The 25,915-nt window shown below is 34.9% G+C and overlaps 1 protein-coding gene across 1 annotated transcript in view; it reads left to right on the top strand.

The window, feature by feature from the left end:
- LOC119837947 (actin-binding LIM protein 3) overlaps positions 1-25,915 on the top strand; it is a 77,238-nt gene that overhangs the window by 34,048 nt on the left and 17,275 nt on the right. Inside the window, exons 2-6 of the mRNA XM_038363740.1 lie at positions 21,932-22,092; positions 23,200-23,318; positions 24,090-24,295; positions 24,538-24,758; positions 25,807-25,914. Coding sequence (XP_038219668.1) covers positions 21,932-22,092; positions 23,200-23,318; positions 24,090-24,295; positions 24,538-24,758; positions 25,807-25,914 — 815 coding nt within the window. The remainder of the gene's footprint in view (positions 1-21,931; positions 22,093-23,199; positions 23,319-24,089; positions 24,296-24,537; positions 24,759-25,806; position 25,915) is intronic.

Below are 25,915 nucleotides of genomic sequence, written 5' to 3'. Positions count from 1 at the left end.
GGCCCTGGTCGAGGCTACCACGTTTTCAATGTCATTTATAGCGATGACAGTGTGTTTATTTATTGTGAGGTACATGTTAGGCCCTCTATTAGTATGGATATCGTTGCTAATTGTTGTTTTTTGCCGCCTTTTATATAAGTTTTTTAATCTATATCAAACGATGAGATCAAGCTTGTAGGTATGTAGCTAATATTACTGCATTGCTAAGTGGGATCATTTAACACCTGCGTCATCTTTTCGTCCATGTGGGTGTCGTCAAGTGTACAATTATATCATTCAGACAATTGTGAGCCTAATATTAGCAGCTTCTACATATAATCTGATTGCAGTTTCCTATAACTTTAGGAAGTAGTGTGTTACAGCTAAACACATATCCGTTTGATTTATTTGTGTATGTTTTAATGATAGAAATTATCCTTCTTACTTACATAATTTAAACATGTTAAACACGATATTATGAATATAACAGAGCATGATGTAGGAACTAAGATTTGCACATTGACGAATTATTTCGATATCATAAAATTTGTTTTACTCTCATTTGCACGTTAAATGTACAGAGTAAAATAGTCCAGATTTATGAGGTATTTTTATGAGTATCATAACGGAAACCCGTGTTTGAAAGTCGGTTACATCAGATTTTACGTACCGACTCATTAGAGTCACCACAAGACCGTGAAAAGATTACTGGACAAGACAAACTTATAAAAAATTATAGGTAAATAATCTTAGATTATTATATAGAAATGTCATCAGTTTTCCTTGTTTTTTTCTACTCGTTCACAATCGCGAAATGTCTTTGTAGTCATATAGAATGACAGTTTGCAGTTTGGGTCTTTTCTAAACTTGGTTATTAAGAAGTGATTAAATAAGGAAACTTGATATATCAGACTGAGCAGGAAAATTTAGGTACTACGTAAATTGCTATTGGATAGAAATTTATTTTTATTTGTACATCGTTATCTGTATTATTTCCACAGTTTCGTTATTGTTACAATTCATGATAATGAATATATGAAAGTATTTGTTAGTTTCGTCTTTCTTTCATTTGTTGGGACGGAGCAATTGTCTGATACGATTTTTGTTTCTTATGTGAGTTAGGAGGCCCAAGCGTGACAACTTGTTACCGCGGTATTGTATCTTTAAATGAATTGTAAGTTGGTATCATTCAAGTCCTGTGAAAAATTAAACCTTTGTACTTGTGTATTCATTTATTGTATAAGCATGTATTTGTGTCAAGAGTTAATTAGAATTGTAAGAGTTGAAGACAATCATACAGTGACGTAGTGTCATAGCTTGCTGTCCAGCGCCCTGACCTTCATCAAAACCGGATTATGCGCTTTTAAACTGAATTTCCTTGTGTAAATATTCACATATATGAAATAGTTTATTATATTTTATCGATTTCATGTTTATCCATACTAATCCTTTTCATTATTTAATCCTTACTCATATTATAAATATGTAAGTGTGTTTGTTTATCTTCCTTTCACATCGCAGCGGAGCGATTCTATGTTATGATTTTTGTGTATGGAGGTAGTTGAGAGTCTATAGAGAGGCTATATACTACTATTTACCGAGGTGAACGGTATCATGCCTGTGGGAATTTCGTTGAAATACGCGGGCGAAGCCGCTTGCAGAATGCTATGCTAATGCTAGTGTTGTATATGTGAGAGAAAAGTTTGTGTGTGTTTTACGCTTTCTGGGCTAAAACATAGTACCGATTTTGATTTTAATTTGAATAGATAAAATAATCATGTCCCTGAGTCCTCACCATAAATATACCTTAACATAACAATAGAGCTTATAGAAGACAGAAGGATTACTTATAAAGTCTTTAGACGATTAAGTGTATAATAATTAATTATCACACAGCAATGAGTGGCAAACCGCGATAACCTTTTGTATCGTGGTGACATCGATTTTCGACGTTTTGCAACGTTTATCGTGTCGTATCGGTTACGTGTCTATAGGGATATTTATAAGCTATAAAATATCCTTGTTAATAACAATTTACAAATATTTAAAACAATATGTCTATTTAATCTAGTTACAATTTAACAAGCCCAAGCACAAGCTATAAAATTTGGATAACTGTTAAAAGCACCTACCAATTTTCGGCTAACTTCGATAAGAAAGGAAACCACTAGAATGAGTTTGGTACTTTAGAACTATCAACTAGTTGTAATTATTTGTAAAGAAATAAACAAAATAAGTTAAATTTAATAAAGGTAATAAATGCTCCACCAAGATATGATGTTGATTACATGCTTTGCTTAAACCACTAATTCCTTAGTTTCGTATTACAATAATTACAATGGAATTATAAAGTTTAATGAGGCAATGTCAAGGTTGGATGGTATAAAAATGTGTTCTCACGCTTACAAGACGGTATAATTCCATAGTTATTATATGATAATACTCGAAAATTAGATCGTCTTAATACATGTATGAAACTATTTTAATTTCCTGGTTTTTATTCGTGCTATTCGTAAATGAAGTTTTATTTTAGATAAATTCTTCTGTATTTTGGTTGAATTAATAATAATGATGTTATTCAGCATTTTAGGCCGAGGACTAATTAATAAATACAAACTATTAATTTTAGGGTCAAATATTTAAATGCTTATACGAAATTGATCGTTATTTTATGGCAATTATGAATTATATCTGTTGTTATTACTAAAAAATTAACCCGCACTGTATACTTTTCATGCTGCTTCTTCAGAAGATTTCAATTTTGAAAATATTTTTATCCATGTTTGTGTTGTAAGCAAATGTCATGTGACCGTCAGCATGTAACGCAGTAACGTATTGTGTAAGGTCCGATGGTGCGATAGTTCCGCCCTGGTTACCAATTGTTAGTCGGGCTGGTTCATAGCTACCTATGTGATGACGCATTTTTGTGAACTTTTATAGATTCTTCTAGCTACTTTTACACAAGAGTAAATGTATACTTTTGTAGTGTTACCTCGTAACTTATATTGGGTGAAGCGATTTTTGTGATTCTTTTTTTGTTTGAAAGCCCATGTGGTCCCCTTTAAATTTGGGCCACTTCTGACAATTTAAAGGCTTCTTTCTGGAGTTGGATAACCCGAAGGTACACAAACAAATGGAAAAGTTTTTAGTCGTGATCATACTCGGACTCGTTTGAAAAGCTTTCAATGAAATAAACATTTTTATGGAGCATAAAATTAAATATGGTTCAAGGCGATTGAATGTAGGTTACGCTTCGGAGTTCCCTTTATGTTGATATTTCATAACTCTTATCGCTATAGAACGTATTTGATTTATTTTGTATTATTACAATTTATATTTTATGTGATGAAAATATTTAAATATATTGTGCACTAGAAAGAATGAATATAATGAACTAAAATAATATTAATTTATGTAAATGCCATCGGCATTTATGGTCAGTTTCGCAACTCCTGTAATACTTACTTACTGTTAACATCTGGATATGCTCCCGTCTGGAAATGACAAATCTGTGAGCGTATAAAGTGTGTAATAGGTTGTCAGTGACTTAATCTACAAGTACTGGCTCTTAGACAATTATGCGTAATTAAAAAACGAATGTCATCATCTTTTTCACTATTGGCCCCTCATTCAGAGATCGGAGATACGCGGTAGGCATTCACATTCCGAAATCTTGTAAATTGTATGTGCCCGCCAAACGTGCGCGTGCGCTTCCTAAATCGCACTGTGACGTCACATCCGCTACGTATCGCGTTTGTTTGCGCACCGAAATAATTGTTATGTTTTATTTTCGTTCCGTTTTATGCGCTACATCAATATCATGAATGGCGAGTGATGTAATTTGTATGATATTTCCAATGTTGCTCAATTTTGCCTGGTGGGTGGTAGAATGCGTATTTCTCTTGAATATAAACTAATATAACAAATATAAGATATCGCTTTGTTCTCTCGCATTCGTACGAATACATAATACATCAGTTGAGGATGACATTTAGAAATCCTGCTAATATTATAAACGTGAAAGTTGAAAAGGATGTATGTTTATTTGTTGCTCTTTCATGCGTAAGCCACTCAGAGTATTTTGATGATACATTGCGGTGATGTAGTTTATGTATCGTCAAAGCACGTAGGCTACAGAAATACTTGCTGTTGCGCGGGTTCGTCTGCGGTTGAAACCGCGCGGCGCAGCTAGTGATATCCTCTATGTGCAATATTTTCCATACGCGAGCACAAACATTCATACATTAATAAAGTCATAATTAAAACAAATTAAATAAAAATAGTTTTATAAGTGTGGTACTATTTTTATAATGTTTCAAACTCACTTTCAACATTAGGCACGTGAAATCGTGCAATAGTGTAAGCTTAGAATAGTTATTCCTCAACTGCAGATAAATAAACTTCCCTAATAAATAAAAGTCCAGCTCCGCCAAAGATTCTCTTACATTGTAAACAACATTAAGTCAGTGACCTCAAAGCGATTCCAGGTGTAAAAGCGATAGGTACGTTAACCGTTTCCCGGGACGTTAAATGGGGAATTAGCGAAGCGATCGTGTTACAAGGGGAGTTCAATTTAGCGCATAATAATGTTCGAAGCTATGGGAATTCTAGTAAATTTATTTGCTTTAGACGTAGGTTTATTTAGGGTTAGTGTTTACCTGTTGTTTGAATAGCCTCGATTGATAATTTACGTTGTTTTTTTATTTTATTTGTAAATACGTTATGTACGCATTTGTTTTAGAATTAATATTAATAATATAGTTGTTCAATTTGCTGCGCAGTTGTGTATTCATTTACTGTATGTTAGTGAATAAAGATATGAGTATGTGTACTTTTGTAAACACTAGAAAACTAAAAATTTCATCTTAACAACAACATGAACTATACCAGCACACGAATGTATGAAGTCCATATAAATAGCGTAAGAAAACATGTTAATTTAAATTAAATTGTTGTTTACAAGCCATTTCTTACGATATGCATCTCATATCGTATATATTTTGATCACGTTTCATGGTAATTTCCCTGACATTATTCGCAAGAAATTCACATGTATATCTCCATAGCTATCTGAGACATTCTGGAATGTTCCATGGTTCCGTTCCATTTTTAATTTTGTTTTTTTTTCTTTGCAGGTAAGGCACTGGCTGATTATTTGGAAATTAGAAAAGGAAAAAGATTGGAACGGATTACGGTAATATAGTATAAACGGTTTAGAGTACTCTAACAAAATTAATTCAAATGAAATGAATATAAAAATATTTGTGTAAGAAATATTCTCTGTATGTATTTTTTTATAACTATGGCTATATACAGGTAACATACAAATGACAATGAAAATAGAAAGAAGTGATTTAGGGTCTTATTCGTTTTTTTAATGAAATATTCATAAAAATACTCATTTTTATACACAGCATTTTAGTTAAATTTATATTTTTTATAATGATTACATTATTTACAACACTATCCATCAACATTTGTTTTATTTCATACTAATGTATCATATTATTTTTTCTGATCAATCTGTTTGGCGCAATAATGATTGCGCGGGAAATTGCCTGTCGTTCGCCGATAGTTGTTTAACGGAAAAGCAATCAATATTAGCACAACGAACTCAATCGATTTATAAATGTTATCGGGTTTGTGGGAGCAAAAAGTCTTTCGAAGATATTGATTTAATGAAACGCTTTTTAAATATATCGGTGGGTTTGTAGGTATTGGGTTTAAATATAAAATGTAAGGTTCGGGTAAATAGTTATATATGCTTTAACATCATACATACCTATATTCTTAATTGCTAAGATATAAAGAAGTAAGAGTAAGTCGAATCCTGGCCGTTCAAGAAAATTATTTTAAATCGCGAAATAATGAAATAAAATGGAGATTCTAAATTAAAATTATACTAGCTGCGCCCCGCGGTTTCACCCGCGTAAGTCCGTCTCCCTTAGGAATATCGGGATAAAAAGTTGCCTATATGTTATTCCAGTTGTGCAGCCTTCTACGTACCAAATTTCACTGCAATTGGTTTAGTCGTTTTTGCGTGAAAGAGCAACAAACACACACACATCCTTACAAATTTTCGCATGTATAATATTAGTAGGATTATAATGGCCCTAATACTTATCTTTTTAATATTTTTTATAAAATTGCAGCTCATTATATTAACGCTTAAAGTTTCGAATTGCTTGTTATTCTTTGCTGTAAACCAGAAAGCGATCTTAGTAATTTGAACATAGATGAAAGTAACGGAAGATGATCATTTGTTAGCACTTGCATATTATTCATAGCCTCGGATCGAATCGGAGTGCTGATAAAAAAACTCAATTTGCATAGAGGCGTGTTGTATAAAAACAATTTGAAACGACAGATTACTGACTTTCATCCTCGTAATGGATTAGTTGCTCATTACGCGGGGCAAATTGCGAGCTTGTAATGGGATTCTTTCTCTTGTCAATGTCAATGCGCGAAATGTAGACAGGCGATTAGTTCAGTGAAAGTGTTATGCCTTCACACTCACCGGACGTCTCTCGCCGTGGGTAGCGACGTGCGCCCACGGGACTGACGCCTGATGGGAGATATGCCGCGTGTAACTTTCGGTGGTAATCAGTTGTAGATGGACAGAAACTGACAGGGATTGAAGTTACGTCAATTCTGACGTGGTTTGTGTGTACGGATGTGTATTTAAATCTCAAGGTAAGCTCTGCACAAAAGTACACATTTAAATAACAAAACATGCAACAAAAACATTTAAATAACATTACAATTATATAATCTGAAAAAAGTAACAATTCATAGTTCTGCTATACCAAATGATATATCAACTTGTCGTGTAATATTATAATTATAATCCTACTAATATTATCAATGCGGAGCATTGTAAGGATGTGTGTGTTTGTTGCTCTTTCACGCAAAACTACTGAACCGATTGCAATGAAAATTGGTACGTAGACAGCTGGACAACTGGTATAACATAAAGGCATTTTTTGTCCCGATATTCCTACGGGATACGGACTTACGCGGGTAAAACCGCGGGGCGCAGCTAGTATTATAATATTTTATCAGTATGAAAAGTGATCGCATTGATACGAACGTGACCCAATATGTTTTTCATAATTCATCTACACATTATCCCTTCTTTATTATTTATAGGGATATCCTATATCGCGACTCGCGTCTTATTGCTCGAGACATAACAAGAGAGTGTAAATACAGACTTAGATTGCATTCGATACTAGCTTTCTTTTCGCTCGGCCAATTTAGTGGCGCCATTGGGAGCGAGGCAAACCCATTGATATGAGAGCTTTATAATTAGTAATTACATGAAATCGTGCCTCACGTACTGCAGCAATTTCGAGTCGACGAGTTAACTTTTTTCTAGTTCTACGATTTTTAATTATCATCATGTTTAAGTTGATATGATATCTTATGCACATTCGTTAGCGCGTTCTTCATGTTTTTTTTTATCAATACAGTATATATGTAGATTGTAGACTGATGAATAATTAATCAAATGAACATTGGCTTCATTAAGATTGTAATCTGAGATAATTTGCTCGCTCTATCGAGTCACTGAGCGGTCAGTGCGGCAAAATGACAGCGCGTAAGGACATGGCCATGTTGGGAGAGCGCTTCGCAATAGTAAAAGATATGAAGCTTAGCATTTTCTTGTGTTTGATTTTACGCGAGTATTATACATTTAGAACGGGGGGTCACGGGGAGACTCGACCACGCTCGCTGTAAAGTGTTCGAAACGTCGGGTTAATACTATAATTAATAAATCGTGTTAAAATACATTAAAAAGTTTTTAATTTCTAAATATGAAGCTTGTTTTTTTTAATATAATTTATGGTGTCCTTCTTGATGTTAATTATTTAATGGAAATATTAAAAAAAGGGTATCGCTAAAGAGAGTTATGTTACCCAGTTACGTCTAGTCAAGGTATGATAAGCGTATTAATAGCGACTTATTGTATATTGTTAAAATAATGAATCTTATGGAAAGTAATTTAATGTTCTGGAATAAGCAGGAACGTTTTTTCAATTATATTAAACTCGCAGTTGTGAAATAGATAGTTTTAAACGATTGCCTAATAATAGTATTTAATTTTTTTTTTTTGGTACCGCCCGATGCGTTCTTGCTCAATTCGTGCTGAAGCGTCTTAAACTACCACATACAAAAAACGTTAAAAATGAGGCATCATTCCGGAAATTTAATTTATTTAAATGAAGAATATATTTCATATATATACAACTAATCTCGATCTGCGGCTCTGCTCTCGCGATCAAAAGGAATTCCAATAGGAATAAGATGTTTTACTATAGTAAAAATATACCCTATATCACTCCGTAGATACAATGTTCAGAAAATAAATTCGATTCTTTGCGTTTTTGGAAGAATGATAATTAATTACCACACTTCCGCATTTAAAACATTAGTAAGGATTTGTCCAAGGATTCGAAATACTTAGAATGATTTTCTATATCTCATCTATTATTTTGATAATTCTCTATGAACCTAACCTAAGTTATTTAGTGACAACTGTCGCGATGGTGTTCGCTTCGCACTCGTATAAGATTCCATTTGGATTTTATTATCAAGTTCTATACATCAATCATTTTTTACGATTGTTTATTTAATATTACATTCTAAAATCTAATACACCAACGAGGATACGGTTGTAGTGATATAATTATATGCCTATTCGCAACGGTGATCATGTTTCAAATAAAAAAATCCTATCATTTGTAGATAAGTTATAATTAGGTGTCAGTAGAATAAGCACATGAGTAGATGATTCTGTTCTACTCATGTGGTACAAATATCTAGATACTTGGTGTTTGATCTTTGTAAATGTAGGAATATTTCTAGCTATTCCATGCATTTAAAAACCTCTCTAAATAGTTTCATAATTCGACGTAGATAATATTCTTATTATTCTTATTATATTATGCTCTTCGCATATTACATGGAAATGTTCCTATTTATATAAAAAGTTTGACTTTTAAATATATCATGAAAATTGTTATTCTTCTCAATATATAAAGGTCAAAGGTGACTGACTGACATAATGACCTATCAATGCCAACAGCCCAAGCCACTGGACGGATCGGCCTGAAATTTGGCATGCAGATAGATGTTGTGAAGTAGGCATCCACTTAGAAAGGATCTTGATAAATTCTACCCCCAAAGGGAAAAAATAGGGGATGAAAGCTTGTACCATGTAAATTTATTAAGACCGCGCGGGCGAAGCTGCGGGCAACAGCTAGTGATAAATAAAGTAATAAGTTAATAAAATGTACGCTCAATGGTTTAGTTGTGTAACTTGTTTGTGTTTTAGCCTTTTTAAAAACGTTAGCTATTTAATTAGAATAAAATTTTACCTCATTCATTATAATAAAATGGTGTACTAATATTATATATATGCCTTTTTATCCTTCTTATTTCATAAAATGTAGTTTCGAGATATTTCTTTTGATCTGCTAATTAAACTGGTTTGTGGATTTAACGGTTTTGTTGAAGATAAAGCACGCTTTTCATACGAAAAATTGGGTCGAAATACGTCGGTACTTAATCGTTTTAGTTGGTTTTGAAAATGTTCATGTAATGGCTTATAATTTTACTATTATTTTATTCGTTAAAATTTTATTTCTACTTAATTTTTAAGTTGTAACAGGTAGTATTAATGAAACTATATTTCTATTTACAGTCTATTGTGTCTCTTGCAGTGGAAATGGAAAATGGATCGAATTTGTTCCGACCTAGAAATTGGTTGAGTTCATCTAAATAATTAAAAGAAATATAAATATTTACAATTGCAAAAGTACAGGTAAACCTGGGACGCCATGATTATTTATATTAATCTAATATATAAAATTCTCGTGTCACAGTTTTCGTTGCCATACTCCTCCTAAATGACTTGACCGATTTCGATTAAATTTTTTGTGCTTATCCGGTGTCTATGAGAATCGGCCAACATCTATTTTTCATACCCCTAAATGATAAGAGTAAGGCAGAACAGCGTTTGCCGGGTGCAGCTAGTATATAATAAAAATTCATCTAAACAAATGCATAGATGAACCACAATAAAACCAAATAATTTACAATAAACACGGAATCTCATTAGGTACCAATGACAGGCTATAAAATAAAAAGTAGTCGACGTAAAATAAACAAGCCACAGAGCAATTTGCATCGTTATTAAATATGCATTTCATTATAGCTCTGATCTATTTTGATCTAGGTTCAGTGATATAGTTAGTCTAGAGAGTAAATTGAAAATAATCGGATATTATATTGTTAGCATTAGTTTTGCAAAGTCGTCAATGTTTCCCACATTATTTAATCCATCTCATCATCATCTGGCTGGATCATCATCGATCAGACTCCTTTAATTGGGGTCGGATACCACATGTCTTCGTTGAAGTCCATATGTTTTCACTATTTCTCTATTATATACGGTATTTGCGTCTTCAGTTGCTTAAAAATTTGTAACCTAATTTCGATCAAAACTAGCAACTGATATGTTTAAGTTTTTATTTTATATTTTTCTTTGTCGTTTTATAAACTGGTTAGTAAACCGTCGAAAAACAACATGATTTATCTGCCTTCATATACAACAAAGAAGTAAAGAAATATGGATGCTGCTGTATAATCGAATCCTCGATTATTTTACTCTACGAGGTTTTGAAACCTTGTAGTTTTCAGTCTTAATGAACTCGAGATTAATCTGTACAACAAAACAAAATCTGAACCGTTACTGACGTTCTTATATAACAAGGCTTAAATGTCAAGAGATGAATTTCCCATTAAATTGTTGAATGTCTTTTATAGATTAGGTGATCAGTAAAAACATTGAATTCAAAATCGCTTTAAATCAAAACATTTATATATGCAGCAGCCGACGTGCAGGTCGCATAAGGTTACAGGGCGATTGGAGACAATTACCTTTACTATGCAAGTGTGTGATAATTTAATAGTGTCGGTACAGCAGGCGACGGGTCAATTAGCCATTAGAGCAATTGTTGTTATGTAGGTCGCTGTGGGCGGCTCGGGGCCTATCGGCGTCGGATGGCTAAAAATTATGCCAATACATGCCTACGTGCTGATTTTGAATGTGAGTGATTTTGGTTATCAGAATTTTTCTCGGAGGGTTTTGTGATTACTTGTAAAATGTTGATTTCTATGTTCGTATGAATTTTTGTTCGAAGTGATAGTTTAGTATAGAACACGCATTGTGTGTGTGCACTGTATACGTCTGTGTTCATCGAAATTCCAAGAAAGATCAATAGCCATTGAGAAAGTTTTCGTTTAGGAGCCGACTCAAAATAAAAACGTTAACGATACTCTAAGGGACACTGTTTACCATTCAAGAGTTTAAATATAAAGACTTTCTCCTCATGCAATTTATACATCTCCACTTAACATAACTGAAGTGACAGTTTCATTCACGAAATATGCAATGCCATTACCTGCGCACACGGACAGCAATTTTAACATAACAAGCCGCGTGGTTCTTGTTTAAGTCAGAAGGACAATGGGCAATAACCGAATACCTGGCTCTCGAGGTAGAGTTATAACACTTTCTGTTCGCGAAAGTTCATCTGATCCCTTATATCGGACAATTATAAACCGCACCTCACATTTTCACTTCCTCCGTTTTGAGCCATGCTTCGGTGATTACAATGTGGTTAGCATAATTATCGTTGATCTGCCTCTGCCGGAAAGCTGGACTGCAGTGTATCGTGCTATTAACAAGCTTTCATTTGCCACTTTAATGATTCATACAATAATAAAATACTGGACATACCTTAATCTTCGAATTTTCTATGTTGGATCAGATCTAGAATTTCTACTTCATGTTGTGTATCGATATTTGCTCTCTGGGAAAAAAAAAACCTTATTTCATTTTAGTTGTTGCCGTATTAGTTTATTTTTGCAAGTTTGTTTTTAAGTTTTCGTATGCCTTATTAGATACTCTTAACATAGGATAAACATATTTTAATATGGAGCTATGTCTGGTATGTCTTAAGTCGTCATAATGTTTTCGTTTCATGCATTAAACTAACGAAATTGGCTAATATATCCGAGCTGCATATGGTAACTGTGACACATTCCTTTTGGGCCGGCTAACTGGCATAGTTAAATGCCACTCGGCGCTTGCGCAATATTGTGATAATTCAACATTTGGTGTCTTATTTTTTTTTTAAGTTTAAACGAGTCACATCTTTGATTATTTACTCATTTACTTAAATAATTTTCTAGTTATCTAGTTTGGATGTTGATTTTGAAATCTGGACTTATTGACTTGATTTCAAGAAAGTTGTGTTTGCTGATTCAAAGAAAATATCATTATGTTTCCAGGAATATGTAGGTATATATATATTTTTTTATTAACTGCAAATAGAGTTTATATATGAATGGTTACAAGGTGCACGTAAAACATTATAATCGTCATTAAAGTTAAGTTATTTGACCTCGCTTGTAATAGTGACTGATACAGATATCAGGTCCAAGACTATGATCGAAGGCAATGTGACTAAAACCTTGTAAGCTGTCACAAATTGGGTCTAACTGTTTATCATAATGGCCTTCATTAAAGTTAATATAATTAAAATTCAGCTTTACGCCGCGGCATTGTCCATGTAGTCCTATGGGATAAGGATTGAGCTGTTTTGCCGCGGTAAAGTCTATGTCACTCCCTAGCATCCTAACTATCTTCAGGCACAAAAATCATGTAATTAAACTAGCACATTGCGACGTGAAACAAGGACAAACAAACACTTTCGCATTTATATTATTAGGTAAGGATTGTACGTATCAAAACTAGATACAGATAGATTACATTGTCTAAATTTAATACTTATTCAATTTCAATGCTTTATATAGCGAGTGTTCATTATTTTGCGGGATAATAAATTCGTCAGATAATAAATTTAATGGTAGTACTTTTTTTTTTTATTAGGAGCTTTGTTTAGATTCACATAACTAGCCTGAAATTTACATGTAAACTCATTAAGGGAATATTATCTCACTCTATCCAAACTCAAACATTATTTGTTCGATTGGACTTCTTTAGAAGCACCGTCAAAATATAGATTTTCAAACAAGACCATTTACCACCGGTTCTTCCAGAGACTAGATAGAAAACAACCAGGCATATCCCATAAATTTGTTTCGATCGACTCGGAATCCGTTAGCGGGTGCATTGGAAGCGTCGTGAACAAATTGCTTAGCGGATTATAAGTCAGTAACAATTACTATCGGTACACGAGTCGTATTGAATAAGGCGAAGAACTGCTTAGCGCTTCACGACATCCGATAGATGTGATAGTAGTATCAATTCTACATCCAGCTGTAGTACAGTTTAGACTTGATTTAAAAGATTATAAGGAATATGATGGAAATAATCCAGACTATGATGAATAGATTATAAAACATTTAAATGCTAGAAAACAAACAATTAAATGATGAATAGTTTATTTCACTTTACACTCTATTTATGGATAATATAATTAATTAATGGGTTTATTGAATGAATTTGTTTAATGTACGTCTAGTATATTTGCATGTTCTTTCTTTGCTACTTTATTAAATTTGTATTAAGTAAATATATATGTAATTAAAATAATAATTATTATTACAACGACACTACGTATAAATGAAAATATAAATAACATTATGAATAAGTGGGTTTAAATCCGTTGCGAAGTCTTTCTTGACGTTCGCATAAAATAAAACCCAAGAATATGCGATTATATCTATTAAGATATCTTTGTTATCTATAAATCTTGTCGGTTTCGCTTCTGTTTCAAAGCCTAGACAAGTTCTGAGCTAAATAATTGTACCTGTTTTTACGTGCCACTTGTTCAACAAGGGCCATTCGCTCGAAGCTTGTTTCCATGATAGTTGAGACCATTATGAAAAACTTCAAAGGCATTCCTGACTCCTGCTTGATGCCGACTCTTGCATAAAGTAATGCAAAGCGTCGCTATGAATGCATTCTATGGATACTCTATTATATTTATGTATCACGTTATATTGACAACATTGTAACTCAAATGCTGAAGAGAAATTAATGCTTGGTCTAATTAGTTGATTGCTCTTGTACGATAGCTGAGTCTAGTTAGTTTATTCCTTGGTTGAAAGCGGATGAATTGGCTTATGGGTTGGGGTAAGAACGTTTTTAGTTTATTTTCTGGAGTGATTAGTGGTTGTTAAAAATAACTTGATTTAGTTTATAAGCGTTTGATGTAACATTTAATATAATTATTTTATGATTTATTTCCATTTTTTATATAGATATTTCGTGTAACTCTTAATAATCTTTAAACATTTAAATTTGTTGTCGAGATCTTAATGGGCTCTTTCAGGGTTTTAATGGCGAATCTGCTTTTCTAAAAGAAACCACAGAGTGTTTGTTATATGCAGTGTCCATTGGCATATTTAAGATATTTTTTTGTGGGATTGACGTTCGTATAACTGAAAAATCCAAATCTCTAAGTCTTATTGAGGTGGCTACGGATCGGAAATTAATTTCTTCTTGTTTTTTTATGTCAGAGCGGGCAACTGAACTTGATGTTAAGCGATTACCAACGCCCATGAACATTCGCAAAGGCAGTTTCTATGCAAATGCGCTGCCCGCCTTTTTGGGGTTAAAGGATAAGGAAAGGATTGTCGACTGGAAAGATGGGATGAACTGGGAAGAGTGAGGAAAATGAAATGGGCACGTGTGATAATTATACACAAATTAATAAATAAATCGGTCTCTCTAATCAACCTATTGTTATTACAATTACGATACCACGTTCAACAGCGAAGCGTGACTGGTATCAAGTGTATTTAAATTAACCATACATTATGCTACCTCATTATTACTACTAGTCTATCTAGCTCAAATATTTGTCCTAGAAACCTGGACTACAGCTATCCACACACAACCATTTTTGCTGATACACACACACACCGTGATAGTAATAATGGATTAGTCATATCGTGTTGTCGCGCTTAACAATTTGATTAAGTGGTTTCTTATTATAATTCATGCTACTGTATAAAACAATGTTACGTGATCTGCGGTTGAATGTAGTTACGGAAGATTTTAATCGATTCTCTCATCATCATCGTTAATAGAGAGAATGATAGATAAATAGCTATTGTCCCAGAAAGTTGTAGGTTTAATAACATTGGATGAAAACGTACTGTACTTGATACGTTGATCACATAGTATTTTCTTGTGTTTGATTTTACGCGAGTTTTATACATTTAGAAATTAAAAACTTTTTAACGGATTTTAAACGCGATTTATTCATTATATATTATTAACCCGACGTTTCGAACACTTTACAGCGAGCGTGGTCTCCCCGTGAATTTCTAAATGTTGATCACAGTTTACTCTTTGGAGTTATAATTTTTAATCAGGCGTCTAAAAATTAAATTGAGTTGCTAACATCTTTGTGTATACAAATTTTTTCAAGCTTGTAAATAGTTATTACCAAATGATCATTGAATCTTCATTCGACTCTCTTGCCTAACTAATATGATAAACTAACAACTAATACTTTGATCTATGATAGAATTTTGAACTTCATTAAGACAAAGGGGCGGCATGTAAGTGTGGTGTGTAAGTGTTGCACTAACGTACAATGTGAAATCAGCTGTTCGCAGGTTGAATATTGGAAACGATCTGAACTCAATCGATCACTCAAGCCTTTGCATATGTGACGGACAATTTGCGCTGAGTTGCGACGTATGGACTAAGGTGTTGTTGAAATTAGAGTAAGTAGACGCTCGTCCCGGCTCCGTCTGGATATCAAGATTCCTGTTTCATTCCAAAGGAGCATTTAATCATAATATAATGTATCCTATCATCCAAATCAGCTCATATCCTATAAAAAGTATCCTATCATCAAAATCAGCCTATACCCTGTCTGTATACGAAATTTCATCAAAATCCGTTCTGTAGTTTCAGCGTGATTGAAGGACAAACATCCAAATAAACAAACAAAGTTAGTGTGATTAGTGCGATAGTGTAATTAATCTATACCTTCACATTTATTATTAATTAACAAATAATTATATGTACATTATGAGTTTATTAAGTTTGATATGCTTTTGAGGGAATCTGTAATCCAGAAAATTTATCACATATCAGTTTTACTGCTCATAATTAGTAGGATTAGTAGGATCCTACTAATATTATAAATGCGAAAGTTTGTGAGGATGTGTGTGTACAAGAAGAGCAACAAACTCTTTCATGCAAAACCTACTGAACCGATTGCAATGAAATTTGGTACGTAGACAGATGGACAACTGGAACAACACATAGGCAACTTTTTATCCCGATATTCCTACAGGATACGGACTTACGTGGATGAAACCGCGGGGCGCAGCTAGTTGTCTATAATTTAAAGTTTTGTAATGTGCCTCCTGTAGATACGACAATATAGATAGAACATATACATTGTAAGTCAACTTTCGACGATGCAACAGTCGACACCTTATAAATTATCAAGGGATCACAAACGTTTTGCAACGCCTCAGGGAAGTGTGACATAGTCCACTATTTGTTACGATCTCTATCGAAACCGTATAGCTCAATCTTGACTTGAATAATATTACCATTTCATTGTGTTTCATGTGTTAATATGTATAATAATAGGATACAGATTCGGAAATAGATAACATGATTTTGATTAGAGTAGGTACCTATCTTTTTATTAAGACTTAAGTAAAATACAAGAAATTGTTGTGTTCTTAATGGAAAGTAAATTCACAAGTGTCTGTTTATTCGATATATCGTTTACTAGCGGTACATCCCGGCTTCGCCCGTGGTACATGTATAGCCTTCCACAATAAATGGGCTATTTGAGACTGAAAGAATTTTTCAAATCGGTATCAGTAGTTTCTGAGATTAGTGCGTTCAAACAAACATACAAACAAACTCTTCAGCTTTATAATAATATTACAGATTACTAAGCGTTCCAAAGGATATCAATAAAGAAATATCAAAATATTGAAATTTTGTTGATTTCAACATGATCTCAAATTTTAATTTATGATAGTCAATATACGTTAAGGATGCTGTTTGCCATATTTTGAGTGATGACCAACAGTAATTACGTTATTGATAATTATAGAAAAATATCAAAGTAGCAAAAAAACGCTGACGTCTTTTTTGTCTCATAATTTCATCTACATTAACATTGAACCTCGAGGCTATCTTGCATCCCATAATTGTAAGTGTAAATATTGTACCAACATATTTAATTATGTAGTAGAGACCGCCCGCGGCGTCACTCGCGTGTTGCCCGGATGAAAAAGTTGCCTTAGCGAATAACAGTACACTGCGAATTCTGGCTTTGACTGTGTATGATTCGAATTCGAATACGTTCAACAGTTTTTGTTTGATGGAAATTTAAATAATAATCAAAGACAGAAATAAAAAATCTGTTGCACAGCTAGGATCGTCATTCTTCATTACCTACGAGTATTAACAGTAACAGCGAGAGAGCTTTTAACGCGCGTAGCCCCATAAAACTGATAAAAGTCGTCCCATTAGTTGCGAGCTAAGTTGCGTTGAAGTCGCAGCTAAATATATCAACGCTGGCACCTCGCCAGCGGCCTGGAGACGCATTCCACTGTGAGGGATTGACCATAAGTGCGATTTGTCGATTTTTATTGGAGACTAGCTGGGGCATGCGGCTTCGCTCATTGAATGTAACCGAGATGTCGTGTACATACTCTGATTACAATATTAAGTGTAATGTTGCTTATATTTCTGTGTGTTACTCGAATAAAATGTAGAATCTTAATATATATAAATCTCGTGTCACAATGTTTGTCCTCAATGGACTCCTAAACCACTTAACCGATTATAATAAAATTCGCACACCATGTGCAGTTCGATCCAACTTGAGAGATAGGATAGTTTATATTATTTCAATTACGATAAATGACTACCCGGGTGGAGCCGGGGCGTGCAGCTAGTATATTATGTAAATGGACATTATAATATCTGTGCCTTTTCGTACAGATATGTTTGTGTCAATGAACTATAAACAGCCATCCATCTTAGCAATCCTTCCATCAAAATCTAGATACATTCGCATATATTGGTTTACGAATCATTTGCCAGTGAAAATCCACGTCAGTTGTCCACGTAGTTCATTTCAACAGAGAGACAGTTAAAATGTACTTATAACGCACATACGGACAAGCGCAAGTAGGTATTATAGTTTATATGTTATTCTGGTACATAAGGTACATCGCTGCCAATTATCGTCAAAATTTGTTTCGTGTATTTTGCTTCAAGGAGTAACCGAACGTATATTACTTTCTTTCAAACATTCGCGTTTATAATATACTAGCTGCGACCCGCGGTTTCACCCACGTAAGTCCGTATCCCGTAGGAATATCGGGATAAAAAGTTGCCTCTATTTTATTCCAGCTGTCCAGCTGTCTACGTACCAAATTTCACTGCGATCGGTTCAGTAGTTTTTGCGTGAAGAGCAACAAACACACACACACATCCTTACAAACTTTCGCATTTATAATATTAGTAAGAAGGAATTTGGTATAGCAAGTACGATTCATTCTTTAGGTTAAATACGATCGGGTGGCTAGTGGGCGGTGTGTTGGAACTGGTGGAATTTGTTGTGACTTTAAAACGGATTTCACACGCATTCTGTTATTATTAACACGAGGCTTCGAGTAATATCGAGCGTGGTGAAGCATGCGTGCGCGAGCGTTGGTCGTGACGAATTTCTTAATGCAAAATATTCGCGTTCAATTGAATATAAGGGAGAATACTTGGTATGTGTAGTTCGTGGTATACTGGTAAACATTTATAGATATTCCATGTGAAGATATATAGGAAAAGATTCAGTTTTGTTTTTGTCAATGCATCGTTTTTTACATTTGTTTTAAAAGTAAACTTTTTAATTTTCATGTCAATTCATCTAACTATACATTGTAATTTCGCCGCGATAAAAATCTAATAAAAATATACATACATATACACAACATAGAACCTCGTTTTGGTTAAAAATTTCATCCAGTTAACATATAATTGCTTCCTTCCTAAAATATACGTTTAAAATTTCGTATAAACCAAACGTTCGTGTGTTTATCATTATATCGCACCAATATGACCTTTAAAAGCAACAAATTGTACAAATAGTAAAATAGTCTATTAAAATTGAATTATAGAGCAGCAGCAATTTATGTGAGAACTTAATCGAAATTAGAATCGATGTATTGGCAATCAAATAACAATAGTCTATCGGAGTTATAGCAAGAAGCTTGTGGCCTGTGGGCTATCCAGTGAGTCATTGATGCGTAGACAAACAGGAGAGTGTCGGATGTTATTGTTTGGGTTCTGCAGTTTCTTGATATTTTTGTAATTAGCGTAGAGTTCTTAATGAAGATAAGAGAATACGACGGGAACGAAGAGTATCAGATATATTTGGTTGTGTTCAGTAGATTCTTGATATTTATACGCTTTAGGGGGGAGATTGTCATTAAGAAAAGTGCAGACAGAATAGGAGTGTCGGATGTATTAAGGGAGCAGACTGATTTAAATAAGTTTGATATCCATAATTATATTAGAAAATAGAGTTCTTAATTAAGATAAGAGCAGAAACGACAGGAGTTTGTCGTCGAAAAATTTTATAGCGGAAACTGTTGGATATTATTATGTTATTTATATTAGGAAGAATGTTCCAACGATCGATTTATGGGTCTATAGCCCACTTCAAAGGTAGTTTCGCAAAATTGCAATTAGTACTTTCAAAGCTTTCAGTTAAAAATCTAATTCGAATTAAAATATTAGCCATAGAGTAAACGGCACATGTCCAATCGTCGGGTGTCGAGACAGGTGATATTTGCACAGTATCATTACGAGAACCGGTCCTTGACTTGATACACGGACAGACATAAGTACATAGTATTTGATCACTTTTTGTCGTCTATCATTACATCGCACCAATTATTCAAATTGACCTTAACGTCCGATTGATTGGTGTGAGACGGTGTTGTTATCTTCTTAAGAAGCGTTTGATGTTGTGCCATTGATAAGGAATAATTGAGCTATATGTATTTTGGATGCTTTATGGTGATGACACTATAGATATGTGATAATTAAGAATACTATATATATGGATTATTTTAGAGTAACAAAGCCTTATAGTGATTTCGTTTTTTTCTAGTGAAACGCGTGCTTGATGTTACCACGTATAATTTCAGATATTAAGAGACTTTTGTGAACGTTAGGAAGTTTGATAAATAATAGTTCATTGATATTATAGTGCTTGTGTGCTGTGTCAACTTCTAGAGCAATTTGAACTTTAACATGTTTGTAATAGATGTTACGCTGGTCGGTGTGATACTTGTAAATATATAAAAGTATAAATAATTTTGAGAATCATCAATCAAAAAAAAAATAATAAAAACAGAATGTACCAAGTCTACAAGTCCTTACATGTTCTCGGTTCTATAAATAATAATAACATCACTCTCATTACCAATCAGGTTTCTTTAAAAACGGAGACATTAATTTTAATACCATACATCCTTATAAGATTTATTAGATTGATTCACAGCTGTTCAATTTACAGATGGATGCTTTTTAATAAAGAACTTTTATCGACCTAATCTGATCGAGTTAATCGGTACCGAGTGGCGGACGGCGCGTGCGCACGCCGCGTACAATATTACGCCGTAATAGAATTAAGCGCGAGTTACATCACGCGTAAGAGTGCACATTCCATCGAGATTTCGTCATTTTTTATTGCTTTTGTCTCTTCTATTTTTGTTTATGTTTTTGATACCAAGTCCGCGAGCGAATGGTATGGTCCATAATTTCATATGAATCTCATACAGGAAATAAATGAATGTTCGTGGACGACGTCACCTGTCCTGATCTAAACCATCGGTAATATTCAATGTTTTTATAATCTAAGAGTTTTCATTATCATTATCTATATCATAAAATATATGGGAGTTAATATAATTTTAATCCAGATTTACTAAAGTGAACCTAATTTATATTTAGACCCTTAATCAAGCAATTCAATCGAATCTATTTAATATTGACACTGGTTCAATAAAACGTGATAAATCTTGGATTACTTAAATGTGCAAATAGAGGCAGTTCAACGGTCTAAGAATCTTGATATCTTTTCACAAATGGAAGCATATAACAATAAAGAGACGTATAACATCGTATTTTACCCGTAGTATTATATTTCTTTCTGCACAAGTTAGAATAGAGGCTAGTGCTTAAGTGGGAAGCCGTATAATTATAGCTCTCTTGGTAAGAATGGAATGCATAAAACGTAATAATATTTCATAACTAGAACTTTTCACTTATTCATAAAAAAATTCTTCGTGTATAAGATTGCTTTTATTTATTTTGTTATTCAATATAGGTCATCTAGAATTTTTAATTAATAAGAATCTTGTATGCTGCGTTGTACAAGATGCAATAGATAAATTTGCGACGAAAGCAACATTTATTAACTAACCCTTTACCCTGTTCCCTTTGTCTAGCTCGGAACAGTGTCATGTAATAAAACACAGCTATATTTTGCCATCAGTCGTATTGTGTTTCAGCAAATGGTTGATGTATCTTGTGAGAGCTAATCTGGAAGTGCTACTATTGACCAGGTATTGAATTCTACTCTCAACCGAATCTACGGTATAAAAAGAGAGTTATAATGAATCGAGATCTAAAATTCACGTGTTAACCGATTAACCCATATCACTATTTAAATTCTCGAGCAGTAACATACGGGCCCTATGGGGCGTGCGTTACACTGCTTAAAATCGGTTCAGTAGTTTATGAATCCACCGCGGACAAACAATGTGACACGTAATTTATATATATTAAGATATTGTGATCTTCTGATAATACCAAGAAATAGGTTACTGTAGCGACCATTATTTCAATTCCCAGGGAAGGTAACATGTGGGGCCTGCGGCGGCAAGTGCAGCGGCGAGGTGCTCCGGGTGTCGGACAAGTACTTCCACATGGCGTGCTTCACGTGCCGCACCTGCTCCGCGTCGCTGGCGCGGGGCGGCTTCTTCTGCAAAGACGGATACTATTACTGCCCACAAGTGAGTGGATTATTTTTTTTATGCGAACTAAGCTGGTGGTTCGCGTGATGGTAAGCGATCACCACCGCCCATAAGCATTCGCTGTGGTAGTGCCGCTACGAATACGTTGCGCGCATTTAAGGCGAAAGGGATAAAGAAAGGATTGACGACTGAATGGAAGGAATGGACTGAGAAGGGTAAGGAAAAGGGAACAGGTCTGTGAGGGTGTGGTACTTCCACAAAGTGAGCTGGCCCAATTCGTGCCGAAGCATGCTCGACTACAACATGCATCTCTCGCAAGCTGCTTCTATTAAATTATTCTTGTCGATTGAGAAGGCAACTCATTTGCTGTACACATGCTCAGGGTGGTGGGGATAGATTACCGTCTCTGACAAAGAAAAGAAAATCTTTGAACGAGGATATAAAGTATGGAGGCAGATACAGAAATTCAATATTAGTCGTGTGTTGGATGTGAAAATTAAGCGTACAATTTGTATTAGATATACCAGTAATTTTATATTTCATGTACCGATAATTTTGTATACATTGTTTTAGTGTAACACACAAAACAGTACATTTATGTCCATTATTATTGTGTTTTTGCTAAATAATACTGTCTGCTAAATGCCAGGATTTAATTCAAAGCCAATTGTCAAATTAGATAAAACTTAAAGATACAAGAAAGAAGTGGCCATAGTTCAAGGTTTCATTTTATTCAGATCTTACGTACTAGCTTACGTCACGCCAATGATTAAAGATTATTATTGACGTAGGTGGATCGTAACCTTTACGACTCCATTAAAATACTTTTCTCCACGATACATGGAATGCTAGTGAATGAACCTCTGTATATTTTATCCTACATGAAAATGGGAGGAGGTTCTTAACCCAACTCTATAGTTCAAGTGTGTCAAATAATTATGGGACCCTCATGTTATCTGTTAATTGCAGTAGATCTAATTGCGATTTATCAATGATGATTTAATTTCATCCTGAACTGAACAAACATTTTTATGACTGCATGAAGTTGTTTTGTTTTTTTTTAATGTAAGATATTAAGTTAAGTTATTAAGTTGGCTAAATAATTATTGTAAGCAACTTAACCACATAAGTAACGAAATGTTTCAGGACTATCAACGTGCTTTCGGCACGAGATGCGCAGCTTGCAACCAATATGTAGAGGGCGAGGTTGTCTCCGCACTCGGCAACACCTACCACCAGAAATGCTTCACGTGTGCGAGGTGCAAGTGAGTATAGGTTTTTCTTAATCCTATCCTATCCTATCCCTCTAATCCTACTTATATTATAAATGTGAAAGTCTGTAAGGTTGTGGGTGTGTTTGTTGCTCTTTCACTCAAAAACTACTGAACCGATTGCAATGAAATTTGGTACGGAGACAGCTGGACAACTGGAATAACATATAGGCAACTTTTTATCCCGCTATTCCTACGGGATATGGACTTACGCGGGTGAAACCACGGGGCGCAACTAGTAGTAATATATATTAATTTTTATGTCGTCCTCGTGGAGCTGGTGGGTCGCATAATGGTAAACGATACCATCCTCCATTAAAATATGGAGAAGCGTAAGGACGATTGTAGACCTTACGCCTCTAAAAATAGATTGCCGACTTTAAATTGGCGAGGGATTAAGAAAGGATTGACGAGAGGAATAAAGGAAAGGACTGGGAAGGATAAGGAATAGGTTATGGCCTGCACATATTATCAATACAAAAAAATGCAACCGGTGATAAATGTTAAATTTATGTTATGGCGATTCAAAAGTGCTTCTGTAAGAAGTCTGATTGAATAAAGAAGTATTTGAGTTTTGCGTTTCAAATTATGATTATCAGTCTAGCCTTCTCGAGCTTTAGCGAAACTAACGAGCAGCAACTGATTTTTATATATAGATCGTTTAAAAATTGTAATTTTGTTATGTACCTGTTTTAATACAATATTATTGAATGAATAATTTATCCAATATTAACCTCAATTTAACCCAATACCATCGTCTTACAGACGCGCATTCCCATCCGGGGAAAAAGTTACCTACACGGGCACCGAAGTGATATGCGCGGCATGCACCAGCGCGCCGCAGAAGCACACTGCGCGCGCGGCCCGCTCGCCCGCGTCGCCCGCGCCCGTGACGCCCACGTCGCCCGTGTCTGACAACGACCGTGGCCACGAACGCGACCAGGTGGATCAGAGGCAGCCGGATCCTAATGGTGAGTTGTGTGGGAATTTGTTGAGTGGGTTTCGATTTTCGACATAATTACAACATGTTTGTGTGTATGTATAGTACTCAGTACAATTATTTTTTGTTGTGTGTTCTATATATAAGTTTATGGACATATTCTTCCTTTTCCTATATAAATAAGTCCATTCAAAATCTAAATTCGTAATAATCATGAAAAAACTCAATTCATGTATGTTCTTAAACCGATACAATATGGACGCGAACCCGCAGAGTGCGCCGGCTGCGGGCAGGAGCTGTCCGAGGGGCAGGCGCTGGTGGCGCTGGAGCGGCAGTGGCACACGTGGTGCTTCGCGTGCGGCGAGTGCGGCGCGGTGCTGCAGGGCGAGTACATGGGCCGCGGCGGCGTGCCCTACTGCGAGCGCGACTACCAGCGGCTGTACGGCGTGCGCTGCGCCTACTGCCAGCGGTTCATATCCGGAAAGGTGTTGCAGGTGGGTCGCGTCATCTCATCACACACAACAACCATCATCACTATCATCACCACCAACATCATCATCATCTACATCGTCATCACTGTCGTCACTATCCTCATTAGCATTACTACCATCAACACTTTCATCGCAATATAAAGCTGAAGAGTTTGTTTTTTTTTTGAACTTTTGATGTGTATGTGATCCATGAGAGCTGTATTAGCATTTTGATGTATTTCATCCATTTGTGGAGGCGTAAGGTCTGCAACCTTATGCCTCTCCAAATGTTCATGGACGGTGGTAGCGCTTACTCTAAGGCGTCCCACCAGCTCCCTTGCCGACTGTGACAAAAAAAAATGCTATGTGCTACGTGCCGGGGCGGGACGTACTAAAAAAAAGCAATCTTTATACCAAGATCACAATGCCACGATTGTATTAGAGAATAATTAAGTAGTTAGTTACCTTATCCCAAAACAATGGTGTTCCACTCCATTAATTTGGGAACAAATCCATTAGCTGTACATCGAATGAATCAGCTAATGTGTGTAGACAACAATGACTAACAATTGCTTTGAATCGTACGAGATATGTCAACAGTCCTTTAACCCGGGTGTGCTAATTTAGCCACTATCATTTACTGGATAGAGCATAAATTGGCTGGTTGATTAAGATAAATTATAGTTAAGGATTTGCTGATCTTCAATATTATGATGCCATATCAATAGAAGTATACGCAATTCGTTTTATTTGTTATATTTATTGTAAATAGATAGTATATGTATAACTTAGTTCAAAAATTTTTCTTACACTGGGTAGTGGCTCCCTGAGAAGCTCATGATAATTATTAAATTCCCCATCCCAACTTAAAATCGTATTTTATTTCTTTCACAGTTTATATACAAAATAAAAGAAAGATATGAAAGTAATACAAATTCACTGACAAATTGTCGCATTTCTGTCGTCTTCAGAGTTTTTTATTTATATCCTTATTCTTTCTTTCTGCAGTTTGTGGTTTTTTCTGGTATGTCCAAAAATGATAATCATCATAAAATGACGCTCTCGATTCCAGGCGGGCGAGAACCACCACTTCCACCCGACGTGCGCCCGCTGCAGCAAGTGCGGCGACCCGTTCGGCGACGGCGAGGAGATGTTCCTGCAGGGCGCGGCCATCTGGCACC

The sequence above is a fragment of the Zerene cesonia genome, chromosome 29 (assembly GCF_012273895.1).
Source record: "Zerene cesonia ecotype Mississippi chromosome 29, Zerene_cesonia_1.1, whole genome shotgun sequence".
NCBI classification, from domain to species: Eukaryota; Metazoa; Arthropoda; class Insecta; order Lepidoptera; family Pieridae; genus Zerene; species Zerene cesonia.
Note: the sequence above shows the minus strand (reverse complement) of the source record. Positions and strands in the feature narration are given on the sequence as shown.